Source organism: Poecilia reticulata, chromosome 7 (genome assembly GCF_904066995.2).
Source record: "Poecilia reticulata chromosome 7, P_reticulata-male-v2, whole genome shotgun sequence".
In the NCBI taxonomy this organism is placed as follows: domain Eukaryota; kingdom Metazoa; phylum Chordata; class Actinopteri; order Cyprinodontiformes; family Poeciliidae; genus Poecilia; species Poecilia reticulata.
The window spans coordinates 5,185,558-5,207,045 of record NC_088836.1 but is presented as its reverse complement, the minus strand read 5'-3'; the positions used below and the strand labels follow the sequence as shown (position 1 = coordinate 5,207,045).

General features: G+C 39.9%; 1 protein-coding gene across 2 annotated transcripts; it reads right to left on the bottom strand.

Annotated features, from left to right (window-relative positions):
• Positions 1 to 137: 137 nt before the first annotated feature.
• Positions 138 to 10,224, bottom strand: nsfl1c (NSFL1 (p97) cofactor (p47)). Of its 2 annotated transcripts, none has more exons than XM_008412824.3 (9): positions 10,065 to 10,224; positions 7,843 to 7,943; positions 7,647 to 7,724; positions 5,148 to 5,313; positions 4,973 to 5,068; positions 3,252 to 3,361; positions 3,034 to 3,171; positions 2,762 to 2,932; positions 138 to 1,113 (listed from the first exon to the last, which is right to left on the bottom strand). In XM_008412824.3, exons 1-9 carry the CDS (start codon positions 10,164 to 10,166, stop codon positions 951 to 953), a joined length of 1,125 nt encoding a protein of 374 aa, XP_008411046.1. In that variant the 5' UTR covers positions 10,167 to 10,224; the 3' UTR covers positions 138 to 950. The 2 variants fall into 2 exon arrangements, with proteins under 2 accessions (XP_008411046.1, XP_008411047.1); XM_008412825.3 differs by having other exon boundaries at positions 7,647 to 7,721.
• Between the last annotated feature and the right edge of the window lie 11,264 nt (positions 10,225 to 21,488).

The following is a 21,488-nucleotide window of genomic DNA, read 5'->3' as shown; positions in this document are numbered from 1 at the left end:
TTGTATTACGCGAGTAAAGTACGAGAATAAAGCCATATGGAGAAATAAAGTCGTGAAGTCAATATTACATGAATAAATAAATCTTCCACCTGCACCTTTTAAATAAATAATATTAATAATAAAAACAAGACAGCAGGTTCTCCTTACATCAACCATAAAATGAGTTTATTTCACTGGAGGCCCAAACGTGTTTCTGTGTTGCCCCAGGATGCATAGAAGATGTCATTGTCACAAAAATTCAGATTCTACTAAAGGAAACCAGTGTTTACAATCTCTATGTTCATTTGCTCAACCAGTTTATTAGACCAGACTCTCGCTAATGTGCTGCTGTGGGAACAGGGCAAAGCATCTTTAACTGAGAAAAGGAAATTAATAAACAGAGGCGTTTTAAAAAAATAAAGTCATTTGCTTTTCAACAACGGACCGGTTGTGGCGTTACAATAGAAGAAAGGAGAGTAAGGCTACTGGTATCAGTTACTTAAATCCTTGTGTGGGGAAAATAAAACATGATGAATCTAATCTCTGTTATTGTTTGTGCAGTTTACAAGTGGAAATCTGCTCCTGTACCAGAATATAAACTTTGTTCAGTGGCCAGATTATAGTACAAGCTAAAGTGTAGATTGGACTCCAAAGTGGACCAGCATAATGTTCCTTCAGCTAGACTCATCAAGACAAGAGGAAGTGACCAGCATCTGGTGGTTTCTGACTGGTTCACCAGCGTTTCAGCCCTCTGGAGTCTGAGTGGGATGAGAATGGAAAACAGGATGGAGAGGGGGAGCAACATCTTAATGTTTCATTTTAGAAAAACAAAAATCAGAAACTAGAAGTCCATTTAAGTCTGTGTGTTCTGCTCCCTCAGAGGGGCTGTGGTTCTTCAGCCACTTTGGGGTGAGGGAAGCAAAGGGTCAGGGGGGATTCAAGGGGATGTTGGCTGTCTCGTTGTCCCAGCCTCAGTTTAGCCGCTGGACGATAACAGCGTTCAGCAGGTTGGCCTCCTGCAGCGTCTGGCTCTCGTCTGCCAGCTCCTTATTGGGGAAGGTCGTCATGAGAACGAACTCTCTGGCAGCCATGGCGGGTCGGGCCAACACCACGAACTGCCGCAGGTCCGAAATCCTGAGAAACACCGGCAGAAACAAGGAAAGCTAACATTAGCTTAGAGAGAAAATGATGCAGAACGCTTTACTATTTTAGTTTTTCATCAGTTAGTTTTCCCTTCACAGGCTAACGCACATGCATTTACTTCTGTAACATACTTACTGTACAGTCTCACTGTTATTTTTGTGAGTTTTTTTTTTAAACCTTTGTATTATTATGCATGTTCCAACATGTTGCTATGACAACTGAATTTCCCCGTTGTGGGACAATAAAGGATATTTCTGCTGACGTTATTCCCCCAATAAAGACATCTAGCGAAACACGAGATGTTTGTTCAAACAAACTTTGATTTTATGAAAAAAAAAAAGAAAAAAAATAACTTGCCTCTCTGTAAAACTAATTGCCCCGCTTGATTAATCTTCAGTTAACAGTGATTGACCTCGCATGACCACTGGTTTTAAATTCACCAAGGCATCATAAAAAAAAAAAAAGATAAATAAATAAATAAAAAGATCGATTGAATAATATTTGCCAGCACTAGAATTTGCACCAGTTAGATATTTTGGTTTCTCGAAGAAAACTGGGACTTCTCTCCAATGAGGGTGTGGCGGTGTATTAGCTTAACATTACTCGACCAAATATTTACTTTAAGGAGGCTCCCTTTCTGAATGAACAATCGCCATCAGAGTATTTTAACTACGTTATGACACCCATTTAAAATACTTGCACTTGTTTTGTTTCTGCAGATGATGGCACCTGAAGGCATCATCCTAAATGGTGTCCGATAATGTTGAACCTGGGACTGGTCAGATCTCATCCGTTTACAGAAAAGAAAGCTGACAATAAGAACTGTGATCACATAATCTCCTTGTTATTTGTCTGCATGAAGTTGACTATTTCTTATCGTTTTTATTATAAAAAATTTAAAAAATTCCAAAAGACAAATGAGGTTTAACTAAAAAGTGAAGTTTTTTTTTTTAACTCACGCTTAGGTTACAGCTTTGATAATCTTAAAGGGGCAATATTATGTGTTTTCCAGCCACATAATATTTAGTATTTATTGACTATAGCAAATCAAGTAACCATGTTGCCTTCAGTTATTATAAAATGCTTTATATATCAAATTACTTAAAAGAAATGTTACTTTAAATTGGGACTCTGTCTCTTTAAGAAACTCCTGCTCTTACTGAAACTCCACCTTCATGAAGTCATCAAAACATGGCTCCTCTATTAAACCTTAACGTTTTTACCAGAGATGAACTGAGAAGTAGCTCCTATAACGAGCTCAGCAGGTGCATAATTCCACCAGGTGTTTGCCAATTGCTGCTAGCTAGTCTGAAGGAGCTGAGTGTGGGAGCCACAAGGGTGGGCTACTCTGTGAGGAGGAAGCTTGGAACCTGCAGCTGAGGAAGAGCTTCAACTTGAAGGAAAAAGTAGGTTCAACCAGGTGTTTTGTACAACTGGTTGCCATGATTCCTCAAACATGCATAAGAGTGAAGACAACACGCCAGATATGTTTTTGATGAGGGAGTAACAACTTAACCTGTCGTAAAGCTCAAAAAGTCAATTTAATGTAATACTGCTCCTTTCACAAAGTTCTGCAGCTTTCTGATTTATAACTATTCCACTTCCAGAAGTCTCGTTCCAGAAGTCTATAAGCGTTCACCTGTGGGTGTGGTTGAACCTCTGGACCAGCTTGCCACCGTCAGCCAATCGGATCTGAATGTTAGTAGTAGGTTGGGAGGGGTCAAGGCTGACGGAGGAACTGGCTTGGGCCTCGTTGGTGGCCTGGTCCTGCTGGGAGGTGGGTGGAGCTGAAGTCAACTCTGGAGTGGCACTGGAGAAAAAAGAAGAAAAACCAAAAAGATACAATAATCAGGTTAAATTTATAAAAATTGTTTATATCCAGCCAGATATACACCTGGTTAGAAATCTCACCTTCCTAGCTTCTGTCCTTCACCTTCGAAGGCTTTAAAGGCGACCTTGGGCTTAGCAAAGTCCTCGTCTCTGTGGTCCTCCATGTCCAGGTTGACCTGGCCGCCTCGAGCACGCTGCCTCAGCTCCAGAGGAATCTCCCTACAGGAACACATCAATGTGACTGATGCTGTATCGGATTTATCCACTTAGGACATACGGCCTGTAAAAGTTGTTCTCACCCTCGTCTGATTGCCTCCAGGAAGTTGGCGTTCCCTGGATCATTGTAGGTTCTAAGTTCACCGTTATCCAGGCTGAAGCCCGTCTTCCATAACTTCAGAACCACATGTACCTAACGCAAAAAGAAACACACCACACCCACATGAGACAATATCACTACACCCTGGGTATAATTCTGATGCAGCTGGGGGGGGGGGTCCCCCTTTTCAAAAAGGGGGACCGGAGGGTGTGCTCCAATTACAGAGGGGTCACACTCTTAAGCCTCCCTGGTAAGGTCTATTCAGGGGTCCTGGAGAGGAGGGTCCGTCGGATAGTAGAACCTCGGATTCAGGTCGTGGAACACTGGACCAGCTCTACACCCTCAGCAGGGTCCTGGAGGGTGCATGGGAGTTCGCCCAACCAGTCTACATGTGTTTTGTGGACTTGGGGAAGGCGTTCCGACCATGTCCCCAGGGGCGCTTTGTGGGGGGTTCTCCGGGAGTATGGGGTACCGGGCCCTTTGATACGGGCTGTCAGGTCCCTGTATGACCGGTGTCAGAGTCTGGTCCGCATTGCCGGCAGTAAGTCGGGCTCGTTTCCGGTGAGAGTTGGACTCCGCCAAGACTGCCCTTTGTCACTGATTCTGTTCATTACTTTCATGGACAGAATTTCTAGGCGCAGCCGAGGTGTTGAGGGGATCCGTTTTGGTGGCCTTAGGATCGCATCTCTGCTTTTTGCGGATGATGTGGTCCTGTTGGCTTCATCAGACCGTGATCTGCAGCTCTCGCTGGAGCGGTTCGTTGCCGAGTGTGAAGCGGCCGGGATGAGGCTCAGTGCCTCCAAATCCGAGGCCATGGTCTTGAGCCGGAAAAGGGCAGAGTGCCTTCTCCAGGTCAGGGGGGTCATCCTGCCTCAAGTGGAGGAGTTTAAGTATCTGGGGATCTTATTCACGAATGAGGGAAGAAAGGAGCGGGAGATCGACAGGCGGATTGGGGCAGCGTCTGTCGTGAAGCGGGCGCTGTACCGGTCCGTCGTGGTGAAGAGAGAGCCGAGTCAAAAAGCGAAGCTCTCGATTTACCGGTCGATCTTTGTTCCCACCCTCATCTATGGTCATGAGCTTTGGGTCATGACCGAAAGAACGAGATCACGGGTACAAGTGGCCAAAATGGATGGATGGCCACACCAAGGACACTAGATGTGTTTAAATAGGATTGATTAATAGGATTGAAGGCAATTTGAAAAATGTTTTTTGATGGTAAGTTTTGATGCTTGGATGAGGTTGTGTTTTTGGCCATATAAAAATTAAGTGGATTTTGCAAAACTGCAATGGAAACACTTTATTCACATCACAAGTCACATGATCAATAACCAGATGTTGTTACTGGCAGAAACACCGAAGAAGACAACAGGAAGTGATAGGAGGATGACGTAGTGTGTTTTTTAATGACCTATGTGAACTTACTTATTCACCTGTTATTTTAATTGCTTTATTTAATGGAAACACCGCAATTACTAAAAATGTTAAAATAAGCAGATTAGCTTATTTTAACACTCAGTGAGATTTTAAAGTGGTAAATTTTCTGCATTGGATCATTAGTGGTCTCTTTATTGCTCAGAAAACAGCCTCTGTTTGTAAGGTGGCTCCATGTTTGTTTGCATCACAGAGGGTAACATGGATCTGATTGGCATTATAACACCAAGGTAAACCCAGCAGGAAGTGAAGGGAAGGAGGATCTGCTCTTACATCTTGCTGACTGTTAGACGCTTGCCTCTCTCCAACTACGTAGGTTGACTCCTCTTCTGGAGCGGCGCCCAGTCTGTAACCTCCACCAACAAAAGCCTAAGAAACGACACAAGGTTGTGAAAACAGAGTGAAAGACAAACAGAAAACAGACGGTAAAAACGTAAGTAAACTGGACCTTTGCTTTGCTGGATTCTCCTAGTCCTTTCCCAGTCCGGTCCAGCGGCACGGCTCCATGTTCTCTGGCCCCTTTGAACAGATCCTCCACGACCTCGTTGGAGCTCTTCTTCTTTGGCGGACCAACGATCTGTTGCCCGCTGCGCTCTGATCCCCCCGCAAAAAACCTGACATGATTGAAACAGTGATAAATAAAATTTTTTGTATTTCACAATAAGATATAAACGATACGATAAATGCCCACCTCTGCAAAACGAGGGAGCTTTCTCTGTAAATTTGTGTTTCACACAAAACTTTGTTAAAGGTCAAATCATCAGAGTCAAATGAATCAGTAGGGAATGATTCAATCATTAGCCTGGCCAGAGTAAACTGCTTCATGGGAAAACATGTTTCTCAAGAGCAAAACATGAGTTTCACTGTAGCAGTACAGTTTCTTTCCGTCTTTTGAATTGGGTCAGTAGCTGCGTTTCCACTGACCATATAATTGCGCAAATTAACATTTTGAAAATGAATTAACTTAATACAAACACAGCAATTTTGAAAAACAAAAACAAAGCTGTTGTTTAAACTAAAACGTTTTCGCACTAGATTGAGGTGATTTTTCTGACTATCGAAATTTACTCAAAACTGCCATGGAAACACTTGTAGTGCATCACACGAGTCACATGATCAACAACTGGTGGAAAAGATGAGGACGACAGGAAGTAGTAGCAGGATGATGGAGTCCCATGTATTTAATGACTTATTGTGTAAACAAACTTACAACTTCATGTGTAATTTTAATTGCATTTGTTTATTGGAAACACTGCAATCGTAAAACTGTATTGTTAGACATTAGCGGAAATTTTAAGTTTTGCGCACATTTGGAAGGAAAACGCAGCTCGTGTGGAGGGTGTTGAATGGGACACAACGCTGATGTCGAAAATGGAATGTTGATTATTTTGTTGCAGATACGTGGCATTTTAATGAATGAGAACTGTGAAGCTGTTTTGGCAGTTATTGTATCTTAAAGGGTTAGTTTAAATTGAGATTATCGGAAATCTCAATTTAATGTTGACTAAAAGTATTTAGACAACATTATATATCTTGATCTGGGCCTTTATTTTCTCAAAGCATATTAAAAGTAATAGAAAATAAAACGCAAACGGTTTTTGGGTTATTCCATAAAGGTTAAAGTTCTCAGCAGCACACAGAACCAGAAATATGTCAAATCGAAGCTAACTGGTTTGGACTGGCATTCTTTACGCATTTCAAAAAGAAGAAAAAAAAAACCATCTGTCAGGTGAGCAACTATTATGTTCATTGTTTAAAAAGCGAATAAGCAGCTAGTCATACCAACTCAAGTCTGAGATACACAATACAAACAGTGCAGAAAATACCAGTAAACAAACACACAAAGGATGACTACCTTTTGTTTCCAACAAAAAGTCTGATTGAAGCCTGGTTTAAGACCATAAAACCACTTCAAGAGTGTAGATTAGTAAAATATTTGATAACTATTTCTGGACAAAATGTTCGGTTCATGTGCCGATTTAATAAAATTGGCATTAAATCCTCGCTCATCCGTTACAAAGCAGCCCAGCGGATCGCCCTGGCAGAGGAATCTGTTTATGCAGCAGAAATACCAGCGGCTCCCAGTGAACGAGTTGGGGGCCCAAACTGGTTTGGTGCTTTCTGGAACCAGCTTCCTAAGGTGTGCCTCTTCTTGTGTCGGCCTCAGTCAGGATGAGGATGCCACAGAGAGCTGCTATGAATGCAACAGCCATATATAAGGGAAAGTACAAATCGCTTTTCCCTTCATTAATCTAGAACTTATCAAAGCTTCTGAAATATCCACGTGTTTATTTTTATATTTAACGTTAGCTATGTTCCCATCCGATTGTCATTTGAATATTCAACTAATTTGTAAACCGTTGCAAAAAGAAAAAAGAAAACAGGCAAATTAAGTGTGTTTCCATCTAATGGTTTGGAGTGTATCAACCAGGCTATGCAAGGCGGGATTTTGTCAGATGTTGATGTTACACATGGCGTAATAAACAGGAAGCAGACGTTGATAACAAGCATGGAGCACACATCTCAGGAAAATGGAAAATCCTTTGTTAAACTTTAGAGGTTTGAACTTTGTCTCTCTGGTAAGGCACAGACCCACCACTGGATAGGAAAGTTCGCTATGTCAGAACTTATCCTGAAAATGTGTTTCCATTTCCTCTTTAGCACATTAACTCTTTTTTGGAAAAGCCAAAAACCATGTCAAGTGAGTGGACAAACTTCAAGTTATTTAGAATTTTTCAGTTTCCATCAACCTTTTCTAAATCAATACATAAAAATGCAAATGAAAAAAGCATTTTAGGCACCCTGGATGACTGGTGTCTAAAACCTCCAACATGAAGAAGCTATTAAAATATACTCTGAATAACCTTTTATTCTTTAATTGCACATTTAAATGTAGAAATAATTCCAGGTGAGAAAAAGAAAAAAAGGGATTAGACAGTCCACTTACCTCTGACCCTCCTCTTCATCACTTTCATCCTCTGCCTCATGCATCAGATCTCTGAAGGAGGTCACCCTGGGCTGACTACTGTACATAAATGGTAGTTTTTATATTGCAAAATTACTAAACAAAAATAATAATATTAATACTAGTCTGAATAGAACAAATGTTGAAGAATGTAAAAATAAATAAAAAAAGATCCCACCTGGGCCCAGTAGATCGAGACACAGAGGAGCCGCCCTCAGGTTGAGGAAGTGTGATAATGTCATCATCGTTTCCATCTTCAAAGAAACTGCCCAGTGCAAGCTGGGGAGGAAACAGACGGAAATGAGACGCCAGAATGCTGCCAGGCAGCTTTCACTCAGCACCTGACTGGTGAACTAGTATCACCGTCCACCGACCTGAAACTAACATCTGTCCTGGGTCAGGGCGGACAAAGAAAAACTTCCCTTCAAACTTTCATTCCATGGTCTGCTGGTTCTTTATGCACAGTGAGCAACAGAAAACTCTCTATGAGGAATGGGGGTTGAAGTCTAGCCAATAGTATGATACCTAACATTAGAAAGCTGAGAAATATATTGATCAATGGATTTCTGAAAACTACTATTAAACAAGGAGTCTGCAGCCTGTGGCTCTTTGGCTCCTCCATCCACGGCTCTTCCAATAAGAAATATTTTTTAATAGAAGACAATAAGAAAAGGATGGTTTATGAGTTCTTTTGTAGGTTTTATGCAGTATCCCCATTTCTAAAACAGAAGGGCACCAATTGTCCAAAGCTTTCAAAAGTAACTAGCGCTACACTATGCTACCCATCTTTCTTCATTTGACATATTCATGGGCAAGGTCTATTCACCTGTCCTCATATGACAAAATAGAGGGGTTTTTTTGTTGTAATTTTTAGAAGAGTCACTTTGATGAAAAATATTTCGATTTTAGTTGAATTTCCTTTGCTTTCTATGGAAGCTGAGAGTGGACATTTACTGCATTTACTTTTCCCTGTGGTTTTCTTGAAATAAGTTAATTTACCAGTGGTTTTCTGAAGATGAGTTAGTCTCGTAAAATCAAACCTTGTTTTCTCAAAACTAACACGAGAAGATTGAAGTGTGCATTAACCTCCATTCCTCAATGCATGTGGTTGTGCCTGCATTTTAAAGGAAATCAACTTAAAAGAAAACTATCAGAAAAAAATATATGCAGGAAAACATCTGCTCTTGGCTTCTGTAGCTTTCAAAATAAGCCTTAATTTAGTACACATTCAAAAAGACATTTCATGTGGCTATAGACAAGTTTTTAATTTTGTAGTAATAGAGATAAGGTGGCTTTTTGAAAATGTTGCTGACCCCTGGTTTTAACAATCAAACCCTTAGCTAACGTCCAACACACAAAAAAGTAGTTTATTTTTGCCCGCTAAGCATGTCAACAGTGTTGTTGACCACTGTGGGAGGGACATGTTTATTTTGTCTGTACAGTAAGTAACTCATATCTGATCGTTCAGGCCAAACCTTAAAACCAAGTGAGAACAAAGGAACCTTTAGAATGAAACTGAAACCGCCAAGATGGAGCGTCATGTTTTCCCACAGCCATTGTTGTAGGTTTGACAATTAAAAACAAGAAGCAAAAACAAAAACATGTTGATTTCTTTAAAGTAACGTTTCAAATATCTAATCAGCAGAGGTAGTTGGTCTAGGTTTTTATAACTCAACTGCTTGCACTAAAATGCTGCCAGGTCTCTTATTTTTCACTAAAGAGTTTTTCACAGTTATTACATTTAGTTATTGATGTCAAAGAAATTCTCACTAAACTAAGCCAACACAGTTTAACAATGCCTGGAGAGAAAAAAAAAACGTTAAATCTGTTATCCAATGTCTGCTTTTGTGCTCACATGACTGGCATATTGACAAGTTTCCTTTTGTATCTACGGAGTCGCTTTTAAGCAGAAACTCGAGATTATTTAGTTTCTCTAAATGCCCTCCTTTATTTAGGTGTCTTATTAATATGTCTGTAACCATAAACCCAATGTCATATTTGAATTCGATTGTTGACTCTGCTTTCTTTTCAGATTACAGGCTAGCAGCTTTACCCTTACTGCGTCAACTAAATTTAATCCAACCTAACAGGGGGCTAACGCTGGCTAGCACGGCTCATTGGAACCACGGTACACCGGCTAAAACTTGATAGAAAGATGCCCGCATACAGACGAGTACAGCTGTTCATGTAGCCGTGGATGTAACCGCTATTTGGCTGTCAGACAACGTCTCTGTTGGTGTCTGAAATCACTCGGGTCGGTATTGTCCAGGGGTGACTTGCACAAATGACTGGCGACACAGGCTAACGTTAGCCGGTAAGCTACTCATCAAACACACCGTTTAACCGCAGTTTGCTTGTGACAGAGCGCGGTTCTGCTCGATACCCGCTGAAAATCTCTACCTGCAGGTTCCAACCGGCGGACTCCAGGAAAAAGCGGGCCCTCTCCTCCTCCACGCCGGTAACAGCGACGAACTCCCTCACTGACTCCTCTTGACTCGCCATTTTGATTTGCTCCTTCAACGAGCCGTCCGCTTCCACCTGAGGAAACAAGCAACAGTTGTTCGTTCCTGTCTGATTTCAAAGTAGAAACAATGACTAAGAAATATGACTGAACCATAATTAAATTAATAAAACTGAAAATATACAGAATTTTAAAAAGTTTTTTTTTTCATTAAAACACGCTCAAATGACTTATTTTCTAAGGTTCATGCATATCACGCATACTTGCTTACTGAAGCAAGCATTGATAAAACCACAAGGGGGCAGTCTAAGCACACATTAGAAAGGCCAACCTAACTTTGACATTAGTTCAGATATTCAAAACTAAACATCCATGTTGAAAATACAGAATGTCTAAAACTTATTTGTATTAAAAGTATATTTTTAGCACAACTAAAAAATCTTTTCTTACCAATGATATTCTTCTTGGCTAGGTAAATTCAAGGGTTCTGGAGAAGAAGTTATATAGTCAAACTTCAAAATTAGGAGGAACAGTGTGGGTTTCATCCTGGCTGTGGAACACTGGACCATTTCTACACCCTCAGTAGGATCCTGGAGGGTGCATAGAAGTTTGTCCAACCACTCTGCATGTGTTTTGTGCCCATCACCTGCAATGCGTTTCATTGTGTTATTCAGGTAGTCCTGGGTGTACTTTGGGAGTATAGGGTACACCTTGATACAGGCTGTTAGGTCCCTACATCCAGTGTCAGAGCTTAATTCACATTGCTAACAGTAAGACTTGTTTACACTGAGAGTGCACCTTAGTCAGGTGTACTCTATCAATTCAGTTTATAAACTTCATGGACAGAGTTTCTAGGCAGAACCAAGGTGCTGAGGAGATCCGCTTTGGTGGCCCAAAGATTGGGTCTCTGGTTTTGCAGATGACGTAGTTCTGTTGGTTTCGTCAGATCATGATCTCCAGCTTGCACTGTGAGCGGTTTGCAACCGAGTGTGAAGCGGCCAGGATGAAAATCACCACTTCCAAATCCAAGATGACTGTTTTGAGCCAAGAAAAAATAGAGTGTCCTCCCCGGCAAGGTCTTGCTCCAAGTGGAAGAATTTAAGTATCTCAGGGTCTTGTTTAAGAATGAGAACAATGGAGTGGGAGATCGACAGGTGGAATTGTGCTGCGTCTGTTGGTGATGTACTGGTCTGTTGTAGTGAAGAGAGACCCTCATTTCCTGGTGTACGTTCCTACTTACCCTCATCCATGGTCAAAAGCTTTGGGTAGTGACCAAAAGAAAGAGATTGCGGATGCAAGCAGCTGAAATGAGTCTCCTCTGTAGAGTGTTTGGGCTCTCCCTGAGAGGCAATATGAGGTGCTCGGTTATCCAGGAGGGATTCAGAGTAGAGAGGCTACTTCTTTAGGTTGAGAGGAGGCCATTGAAGTGGCTCAGTTGTCTGGTTAGGATGGACACCTCCCTGGTGAGGTATTCTGGGTATGATCCACCAGGAGACCCAGAAGAATACCAGGGATAACTTCATGATGTGTTTTATTTTAGTCAACTTGTTTTGCTTGTATCACCCAATTCATTTATTTATTCATGCTTTGGTATGATGCTTCTGTGAAAACCCAAACATAGTTATCTGTCCCTCATCATGTTATTCAGAGACTGTCTCTGGTTAACAGATGCTGACTGAGAGCGAGGCCCCTCATCTGTTCCAAAAACTGTTCCAGCAAACATGAGGCTCTGATTTTACTAAGATAAGCAGATGGTGAGCGTATTCCCACAAGAGTTACACCTTTGCACCTCCCAATAAGGTGACTGCAGACGGAGTGGTCACATGTGATAGAGCAGTAACAGAGACAGATTGAGAGCATCTTAATTGTTTCAGGAAGGGAAAAGACTAGGTGGGAATTTAGTGCAACCTGCTGTTGGTTGTTTGATCTCCAACACTAATTAATCTGAGAAAACCTTGTTGGCATTTCACCTTTTGTAGCACCACACTCTGTCTCTTAGCACATGCCAACACAAAGCTAGATAAAAGATGAACAGTGAAGATGGGTAAGGCTTAAACAGCAGGGGTTATGTTTTATATTCCCTCTGGGTGATTTTTTCCCCCTCTTTCTTTAAGGTTTGAATGAGCAGACAAAAACAAGAAAGAGATGAGAAAGACTCAGCAAGAAGAATTCAGATAGAGGAGAAGGTAAAGTACCACAAACAATGTCACACCTTCTGGCCTGGAACAGACTTATTAAGGTTTAAGTAACACAGCATAGTTATGAGTCAAAGAAAATCCACATGACAGGTTGAAATCAGGGAGTCGTTCCTCAGGTAAGCCCTGCAGGCATGTGAGGCTGGATGCTAATGTTTGCCTTCCCATGAAACTTGAAGCTGGAGTTGCAGTGTAATATTACGACGAAGTGTCCTGTTCCAGAGGCTTAGAGGTGGAGAGCTGGACTCAGTTTGAAGAGATAGCCTACTCATGACAAGGCAAGTGACAAGAAATGACAAAGATACAAAAAACTGACTTTGTCTTCTATCAAAACGACAATTAAACTAGATTATGAAAATGAGATGAAAAGCTGTCATTCACATGTCTAAGAGGTCCAGTGACGTTTTACTTGGCTGTGGCCATAAAAGACAAAAATCCTTTTTATAACAAAAAAAATTAGCTGCCGATGTTTAAAGGGGAAGTATTATGTAAAATGTACTTTTTTGAGCTTTACATCATGTTATTATGTTATTCCCTCTTCAAAAACATACTTGGAGTGTTGCTTTAATTGCTTCATGCATGTTTAAGAAATCCTTTAATCTCCCATGGAAACCATTCACCTGGGTAAAACACATAAGTGGACCCAACCCCGCCTTCAGGATGAAGCTCCTCCTCAGAGTTGCTTGGACAATGCGAGGAAATTCTACATGTTTTGTATATGTAGCATTTCTATAACAACTAACTGTAACATGATTACTTTATTGTACTATAAAATGGCACTATGTGCCTGGAAAATAGATAATACCTTTAACAGATGCGTAATTTATATTGCAGAAGAGACATCTACATGAAGACAGCCAAATGTGATGTCACACACAAAAGAAGACTTTCAACAACTTTATTAGGAACAGTGGTGGAGAAAGTACTCAAAAGATTTATTTAAGTAAAAGTACAAATGCACAGACAAAAATGTACTCAAGTAAAAGTAAAACTACCACATTAACATTTTACTTAAGTAAAAGTAAAAAAGTACTGGCTTTTAAAAATACTTAAGTATTAAAAGTAAAAGTACTCGCTGAATGGATTACCTAATTGCTAATATCATTAAGTGTACCGATCGTATTTAATTTTAATACATTAGAAATGTGCCATTTTAATGAACAATGCCACAGATAAAGCATGTTTTTATTGTGTTTACTCTGTAACATAGTTTAGACTTAGATATGTGATTCTATGCATCATAATTTCAGGGATGGAAACATCTTGTCTCCTGTCCGAACATAACATGAACTTCACTTTTTTGCCACTAGTGGCATTTATTTTTAAAGAAATACAACAGAAAGGGGATGGAAAGAAGGTGGGTAAGAGAGGACAGGCAACCAAGGAGACAGTAGCAGTGTTGTAGTCAAGACCACCTACCCAAGACCAAGTCAAGACCAGCACCCCGCGCTACGTGACACAAAAAATTTACTTTTACCTATCAAAATTACTTCTCAAATTGATCTGAAAGCTCCACATTCCCATAAAAAAAACTAGATATTAAATACTTAGAGCTGAAATAAATTTAATCAGTAAATATCCGTCCGTCCAGAAGCATCGGATTGTTCATCGGAATGTCATATCACTATATTGCACTTTGGTCACAGCGTTGTCCCAAATATGCGACACCTCAGTCAACACCTCCACACAATAATTCAGTGCATGAGTGACAAACTTTTTTTCATCGCAGATGCAACATGTGTGTCTACGTCAGTACAGCTAGCTTTGCTAGCATCACGTCCACAGATCTTACCTTTCTTTAAGCTTTCCTTCCAAGTGACGCTAAAAGTTGGACGAAGTCCCACCGTCTGTGAAAGCGAAGCGCTGCTGATTTTACATGTCGCCATATCAATTTATGCAGCTATTATATTACTGACGATTAGATAGACATCTCCTCCCGCTCAGAGGAAACCACTGCACATGTCTCAGAGCTACGTGTGAGTAAAGGTGGAGCCGATGGGTGACAACAGACACTAAGTCACGTTATTGCTCGGATTTTACGGCGCCGCCTTAAATCCCTGAACTTCACATTTTAACGGAAATAAAGAGCAACGCGACTTGGATGTAACGAGTAACGCGACACTTTTGTAGAAATGTAGTGAAGAAGAAAGTACAGATACTTACTGTAAAATGTAGTGGAGTAAAAGTAGAAAGTATCCATTACTAAATCTACTTAAGTAAAGTACAGATACACGGAAATTGTACTTAAGTACAGTAACGACATACTTGTACTTCGTTACTTCCCACCACTGATTAGGAATGATAATAAACTAAGTACAATTTATTTTCCTCCTGTCCTGGGTTATCAGGTCTGATGACTAACTGACCTGAGACGCATTAATTAATTATTGTGTTAAAAAGATGAATCTGGTGCAATTATGTGTGTATAAGCTTTACAAATTTGCAAATTGATACAAAATTGCTTCTGAGTTTATTTCCTTGCCCTCGCAAATTCTGCTGCTTCTGTTCTTTTCCAATGCCTTAAAAATGAAACTTTTTATTTTTTTACAAGTAAAAACCTGAAAGCTATGATGTCATGTATGAGACAAGTCAACATGTTGAAGAATGTTCTGACTGAACCCAAACTGAACTATATAATGTATAGAGCAAAACACCATGTGTGGCAGAAAAGCAATGTTCACAGATGTTTTCCATCCAATGTGACTGAGCTTGAACTTGGGCAAAAGAAATCAGACTTTGTGTGTAAATCTGATTCAAAAGATGCAGAGGTAAATCTGGAAACTAGACATTCTATTTTGTTACACTTTTTTATGCACCATTTGGTGTCTCTCTGTCTCTCTCACACTCACACACACACACACACACACACACACACACACACACACACACACACACACACACACACACACACACACACACACACACACACACACAAATAATAAAATACATAAAGTTTAATCTTGCAATCAGACATAATTAGAAAATATTCAATAGATAAGAACACAAATGTGTTCTTGACAATACATACAGGGGGCATGTATTGTCAACAATACATGCCTCCTGTATTGTTGACAATACAATCGTTATACTTTGGGTAAATTCAGTTGTAACAGCAGCAAAGTGAAAGGACATACAGTAGAAGCATGTAGATTCACACAAATATTAAAAATCATTAAAATATAATAAACACACACGATCCATCACGATGAAGAACAATATATTGTACTGTAAGGGCATCATAGCAGCATAAAATATGTGAAGTTACTAAAAATAGCAGATTTTCATCCAAAGGAATGTATAGCTGAGTAGGATCATTTTAAAAAAACAGGGACACGTGTACTTATGCATTAAAAATACAGACTACTTACAATGTATGGAAATACAAGAGTGGAAACAGACATGCAAATACCAGCAGAAATGTTATTTGAGATGGGCAGAACTGTGCAAATCTCAGCACGGATGTTAGTTTAACTAAAGTACTGCTGAAAATCTCAGAGAAAATTATTTTCAGCATTCGAAGCTAAACATTGTAGCCTTAATGACAAAATATTCCACAAGCTAATCAAAAAGAACAAGTTATGGTATTTCTGTACTCTATATAAAAAAACTAAAGGATAACCAGAGTCAAGGGGAAAAAAAACTAACATCTGGTATAAAAATGCTTGAGAAAGAAGAGACCGCAACAAAAAGGAACCTGAGAAACCGGAGAAATCCACTTTAGTGAGATAAATCCCAGATTGAGAACTGAAATGCCGTAAGAACTTCATAGGAAAGCAGTGGCCACGCTGCCTACGAGGATCAGGTTTCAAGTCTTCCTGTAATTACTCAACCGAATTTAGCTCTGGACTTTGATTATGCCATCAAACCACATGCTTTGTCAGATTTTTATTTGTCAAACTGAAATCTTTAACAATGCATAATAGTTGCATAATCGCGCAAAACAGTTTACGCTGTTTTGCACTGCTTCTGTGTTACTCTGGTACAAAATCCCAATAAAATACACTTAGAGCTTCCTCGGTGTGAATACTTTACCCAGACTTTGTATCTGGAATCACTACAGACATCCATAACCACATTCCAAAAGAGAGGTGATGAAACATACAATCACACTTTTTGCCCTTGGGAGTCAGTGTTCTAAATGGCCGTTTTTGACTAATTTTTGATTTTACCTTTATATTTCTTAATAAAAACCATTAATATTGCTTTATGTGCTATCATTTTTTTCAGGACAGCCTGAACTTTGTCAATTTACACATATTTTTGTCATTTGGACATACTGACATTGCATTTTGGGCCTAAAATCACACAAAAAAAGAAAATTCGAGTAGAAAACGTTTTTATTTTTGTCACTGTGAAACCCACAAATATGTATAACAAATATGTTTTATGGTTTAGAATTCTAAAGTATACTCTATATTTCAAAATTAGTATGTACAAATATAGCAAACAACTCATGTATATTAAATTATTATCAATAAAATGTAGGTAATCCATTCGTTCCTGTGCTACTATTTACAACATATCAAATCAAGATTCCAAAAAATGTATAACTTTCCTAAATATATTTAAATCCTGGGAATTACTTCTCCTGGCAATTTTAGCACACTATAAATTTCAAAATCAATATGTACAAATACAGGAAACAACTCATGTTTAGAAGATTATCATCAACAAAATGTAGGTAATTCATTCATTTGTGCACAAACACATCACTTTGCATGGAAGGGGCACAGACAAAATATTGTTTTGCTTCCAATAGTCCTGAATACTGGGCAGTGAAACTACCCAGTATTCAGGGTAGTTTCACTGCCCTGAATACTGGGTATTCAGGGCAGTGACCAATTTTTTTGGTCAGTAGACCAAAAAAATTGTACAGCTCTTCCATTTCAATGTCATTCCATTTGTACTTTTTCCCTAAAGTATTTTTTTGCTGCATTTTTGTTTGTGTTGAGGCAAATTGTTTTCACTGTCAGTGGCAAAATATAATAAAAAAAAAGATCTTTTGGACTATGAGAAGACAGGTTGTTTATTTGGACACCGGGTGTTCGCCGTGGCTGAAACCTGCTTTACTCCCGGCACACTGTCAGGATCCTCCTCCGTCTTCCAGGGATCACTGTGGGGGAGTGGCTCAGCAGCGCCACCTCTCGGTGATCGAGACCGCGCAGTTGCACATCGCCGCCTACTTCTCAGTTTCGATCTTCGTTTAGCTACGTTTGTCCCTATGTTTGTCCCTACGTTTGTCCCTACCTCATCTTCTTCCTGATACCCATGTTCTCTCTCTCTTCCCGATATGAATGACTGAATCGCTACATTGTCATCAGAATCCTCGCTGTCTGCTTCAGACTCAGACTGCGAGTCTCCCTCATCTTAGAGCTCAAAAAAGAGCTTTGCTGCCTGCTCCACATTCATTCTTCTCATCATTCTTTACAGAAAAAACAAAATACAATGTCCGAAATACAAATTACGAGGTAGATTTTACTGATCGTCTGATATCACAACTATCTGTTGACGTGCCTCTCTTTTTTCTGTTCTCCGTTCCCGCGTTACTTTTTTTTTTTTTTTTTTTACTTTTTCGCGCCGTTACTTGCGTCACTTACCTTCGTTTATCTGCAACAAAATGTGAACTCTTATCAGTTGAATACGTGAGCTCGAGTGAGGGGATCTGTTGTATTCTTTGTGTTGAGAGAGCGCTCCGTCTCACTGTGGAACGGAGCGGGTTTTACAATTTCGCTAATTGAAACAAATATGGTTTACATATTTAAGCATAACTCCGGTTTTACTTGGCCTATTAACACAATTTAAAAACTGTTGTGTAGTTTAACATGTGCACTTTAAACACCAGTAGAAAGTGAGACTGGGGGAGGCGGAGTCTTGCTGCTACGACGCGCCAAATCAGACATGTAAAAAAGACTCGGATACGCGTCAATTGTCTCCGAAGGGCCCTTTAACAACATTTTTACCAGTGTTGCACTGAGAAGTAGCTCCCATAATGAACTCAGCATATGTGCAATTCCACCAGGTGTTTGCTAATTGCTACTGGCTAGTCTGAAGGAGCTGAGTGAGGGAGTCCTGGGGGAGGGCTTCTCCAAAACCGCAGCTTCGAGGAGGTGCTTTGTCCTCAAAGGCGGGACTAGTTCCAACCAGGCGTTCTGCCTAGCTGAATGGTTGCCATGGGAGATTAGAGGATTTCTTAAACATGCATGAAAAAATCAAGGCAACACTCCAGGTATGTTTTTAAGGAGGGAATAACAGTGTTACAGGATTTATAGCTCAAAAAAGTTGATTTTATATTATATTGCGCTTAAAGAAAACTTTTTAAGTGGACTATGAAAAACTTTCATATTACTAGTCCTTTTTTAATCTGATAACTAATCTAAGTATGTTTCATTTCTGTACTCTGGTTTACTCATAAGGATTTGATTTAAACTGTATGCAGCGCCGGAGGTCCTTCACTCTACTGGAACAGGAAACCACCATAGGTCACCTTTATCGTGTTGCAGCAGTATCAAATCAGCTCGCTCCTGAGAAGAGTATGACTGGCAGTTCAGCGCTTGTGGTCAGGCTGATGACGGTTAGGAAGAAAACCCACACTGACAGGGCCCCTCCGGTGTCGCCTTTGTTGGAGCATTTTTACCTGGATTTGCATGACGGTGTCTGTCAAACCGTCTAAAAATGTCTCCCAGGGGAAATACTGATGTCATACTGTCAGTACACTCCTGCTTTCTTTAAAGCAAGCCACTGTCAACGATGACATTGACACAACCAGAGTAAGCATTATTGTACAGGGGCTTATCCGGGGTCTCGTTACAAAACATAAGAAGGTGATTGAAACAGCCCTACAGGATGCAGCTTATAAGATATAATAGAGGAGCGATGTTAATATGTGACTTGGGCCCATAATGCCTTGTTAATTGTCACGAGGACACCTGTGTCCTTAAGGACCCACTGACTTACTGCCATTTTGCTCCAGGTTTAGATTTGACCACTAATGAGTAACAGTAAAAAGAAAAGTATGTTTATCCCTCAACAAACTCACAACGGAGGGACAAAGTTTAAAAAAAAAAGTCTCCCCAGGAAGACACTAATGCAACTCATCAGCTCCGTGTGCAAGATGTGTAATTGAATATAGATCCACTTAAAAGGTGAGGCCAGATATTACCCAGCCCAGACGCTGCCTAATTACTCTCTGCCTCTTTCAAAGAACTAACAGCTTCTGTAGGTAAAATGAATCTTCTCTCTCAATCACCAAGGCTTCCCTTGGGTTCTGTGGGCAGGGCAGATGTACAGACCGTCTTATCTGTAGCTTTCTCTACATTTAATTCAGCCTCTGATGTTTACAGAAAAAAAACATCTTCTATCAACAGGAAGGAGGTGCCAGGAAGGAGCTTATTATCTCCACCATAGCCATTATGCTGTTAGTTTTAGCGTCCATGTTAACAGATGCTTCTCAGCACGTGCTCAGTTATTCCAAACCGTCTCTTTTTTTGTCTGTTCAAAAAGATAGAGCCAGCTCCATTTCTCTCTCATGGCAGCAGACAATCATCTGATGCGGTCAGCCAAAGCAGGTCTGCAGAGACTGGGTTTAAGCTACTGACCCACATACAAAGAGTGTCCATGGATCAAGTGTGAATTGAATTGCAAGAACTCTTCAGCTTAGTGTTGGAGATCATAAAATATATAATGAAATGCTGTGGTATTAGCTTTGACAGTTAGAATGTTTTGTAAAGCAAAATGAAAGGGTTCTCCTTATTTTCTACTGCCAGAACCATATTTATGGCTGGTTCCAGTCTTTTCTTTCTGGGTCTTTCTGTAAGATGCCATGTTTATTCCTTCCACAGCCCAGGGTCACTAAAGGTCAAGCACTCACCACTCCCTCATTGTAACTCACTGAACAGATATTAATGAAACTCTCCAAAGAGTTACGGTCAACAGATTGGCAGCAAATAGAGATGTAAGCTTAAGAGAATAAATCAGTCGAGTTTATTTGGTAGTAAATACCATCCAGTCTGCTACTTTGTCCACTTTGAGTCTAAATTCAAAAGAACTGGCATGCAGTTCTTCACACTTACCTTTGAAGCGACCTTTAACATAAGGTGACGGTTTTTCAGAGATTTTCTTTAGACTTTGTGTTCTTTTATTGGGAGGTTAATTTACCTGATGGTGACTGAGCAGAATGGGGTTATGGCCTAGTTCAAACCTCCCAGTCCACACTAATGTCCACTTGATCGCCAAGTCTTTGTGACAGAATGTGTCATCTGTACCTACACTTTAAGATCTGAGTCCTGCCAGTGCAAACATACATAAACTCAACTCTGAGCTCCAACCATGGGTAAGTAAACTACTTTTTTTGCTAGCAAAATATTTCCGCCCAAAGCAGATGAGTTTACTTTGCCACTGCGTCTCACTTTCTGTCTCACTCATGGTGCTCCCGTCAAATGTTGCTCAAAATAAAACAGACCTCGGGTCTACCTTGGTAGGACAGTGGGAGAAGGAGTCCCAGAAAATCGCTATCAGTCTGCTAACGTTTTTTAACTGCTGCATACATTATTGTGCTCCGATCTGTCAGATTGGATACTAAAACAGATCCGGTGTGTTTAGGGTCTAAGTCTTCAAGGGAATTTGGAGGAATTAATTCAACCAAGTAAGTGGAGGGTTAAAAAAATAATTACAATGATTAAATATGTCTTCCATTTGAATGTGCTTGTAGTAAAAAATAAATAAAATCTAGCATAAATTAAACTCAGTACCTGAAAAATGCGTCATTATTCAGTTGATACAATTTCCCAGCAGATCCTGGGAATTTCCATATTGGAGCTAAAATTGCATTTTCTCTGTGGAACTGTGTTATTTTTGGTATCATTTATGTACTCAGATAAGTGAATTGTTACAAATAATATCTTTGTGACCGACTGCTGGAAAAAAAAATAAATAAATAAAAGTAGTGAAAACATTTTTAGCTACAGCTGTAGCTAGAAATGTATTTAAGAAAACTGCAGAATTTTGAGGTAATTTCACAAAAAAAAAATCCAAACCATAATTTACTCCATAACTTTCTCCATAACTAACTCCATAACTGAAACCGCTCAGAAAGACACACTGATCTGGCTGACAAAGAGTGTGAAACAAAACTTCTCACTTTGTTTTAAAGATGCTAGCAGCAACATAAAT

Excerpts from the sequence above, each read along its gene's own strand:
- nsfl1c (XM_008412824.3), bottom strand. The coding sequence starts at position 10,166 with ATGGCGAGTCAAGAGGAGTCAGTGAGGGAGTTCGTCGCTGTTACCGGC. Across the intron at positions 7,725-7,842 it reads TCTCGATCTACTGGGCCCAG|TAGTCAGCCCAGGGTGACCT; the intron begins GTGGGATCTTTT and ends ATTTATGTACAG. Across the intron at positions 3,172-3,251 it reads CTGGAGGCAATCAGACGAGG|GGAGATTCCTCTGGAGCTGA; the intron begins GTGAGAACAACT and ends GTGTTCCTGTAG.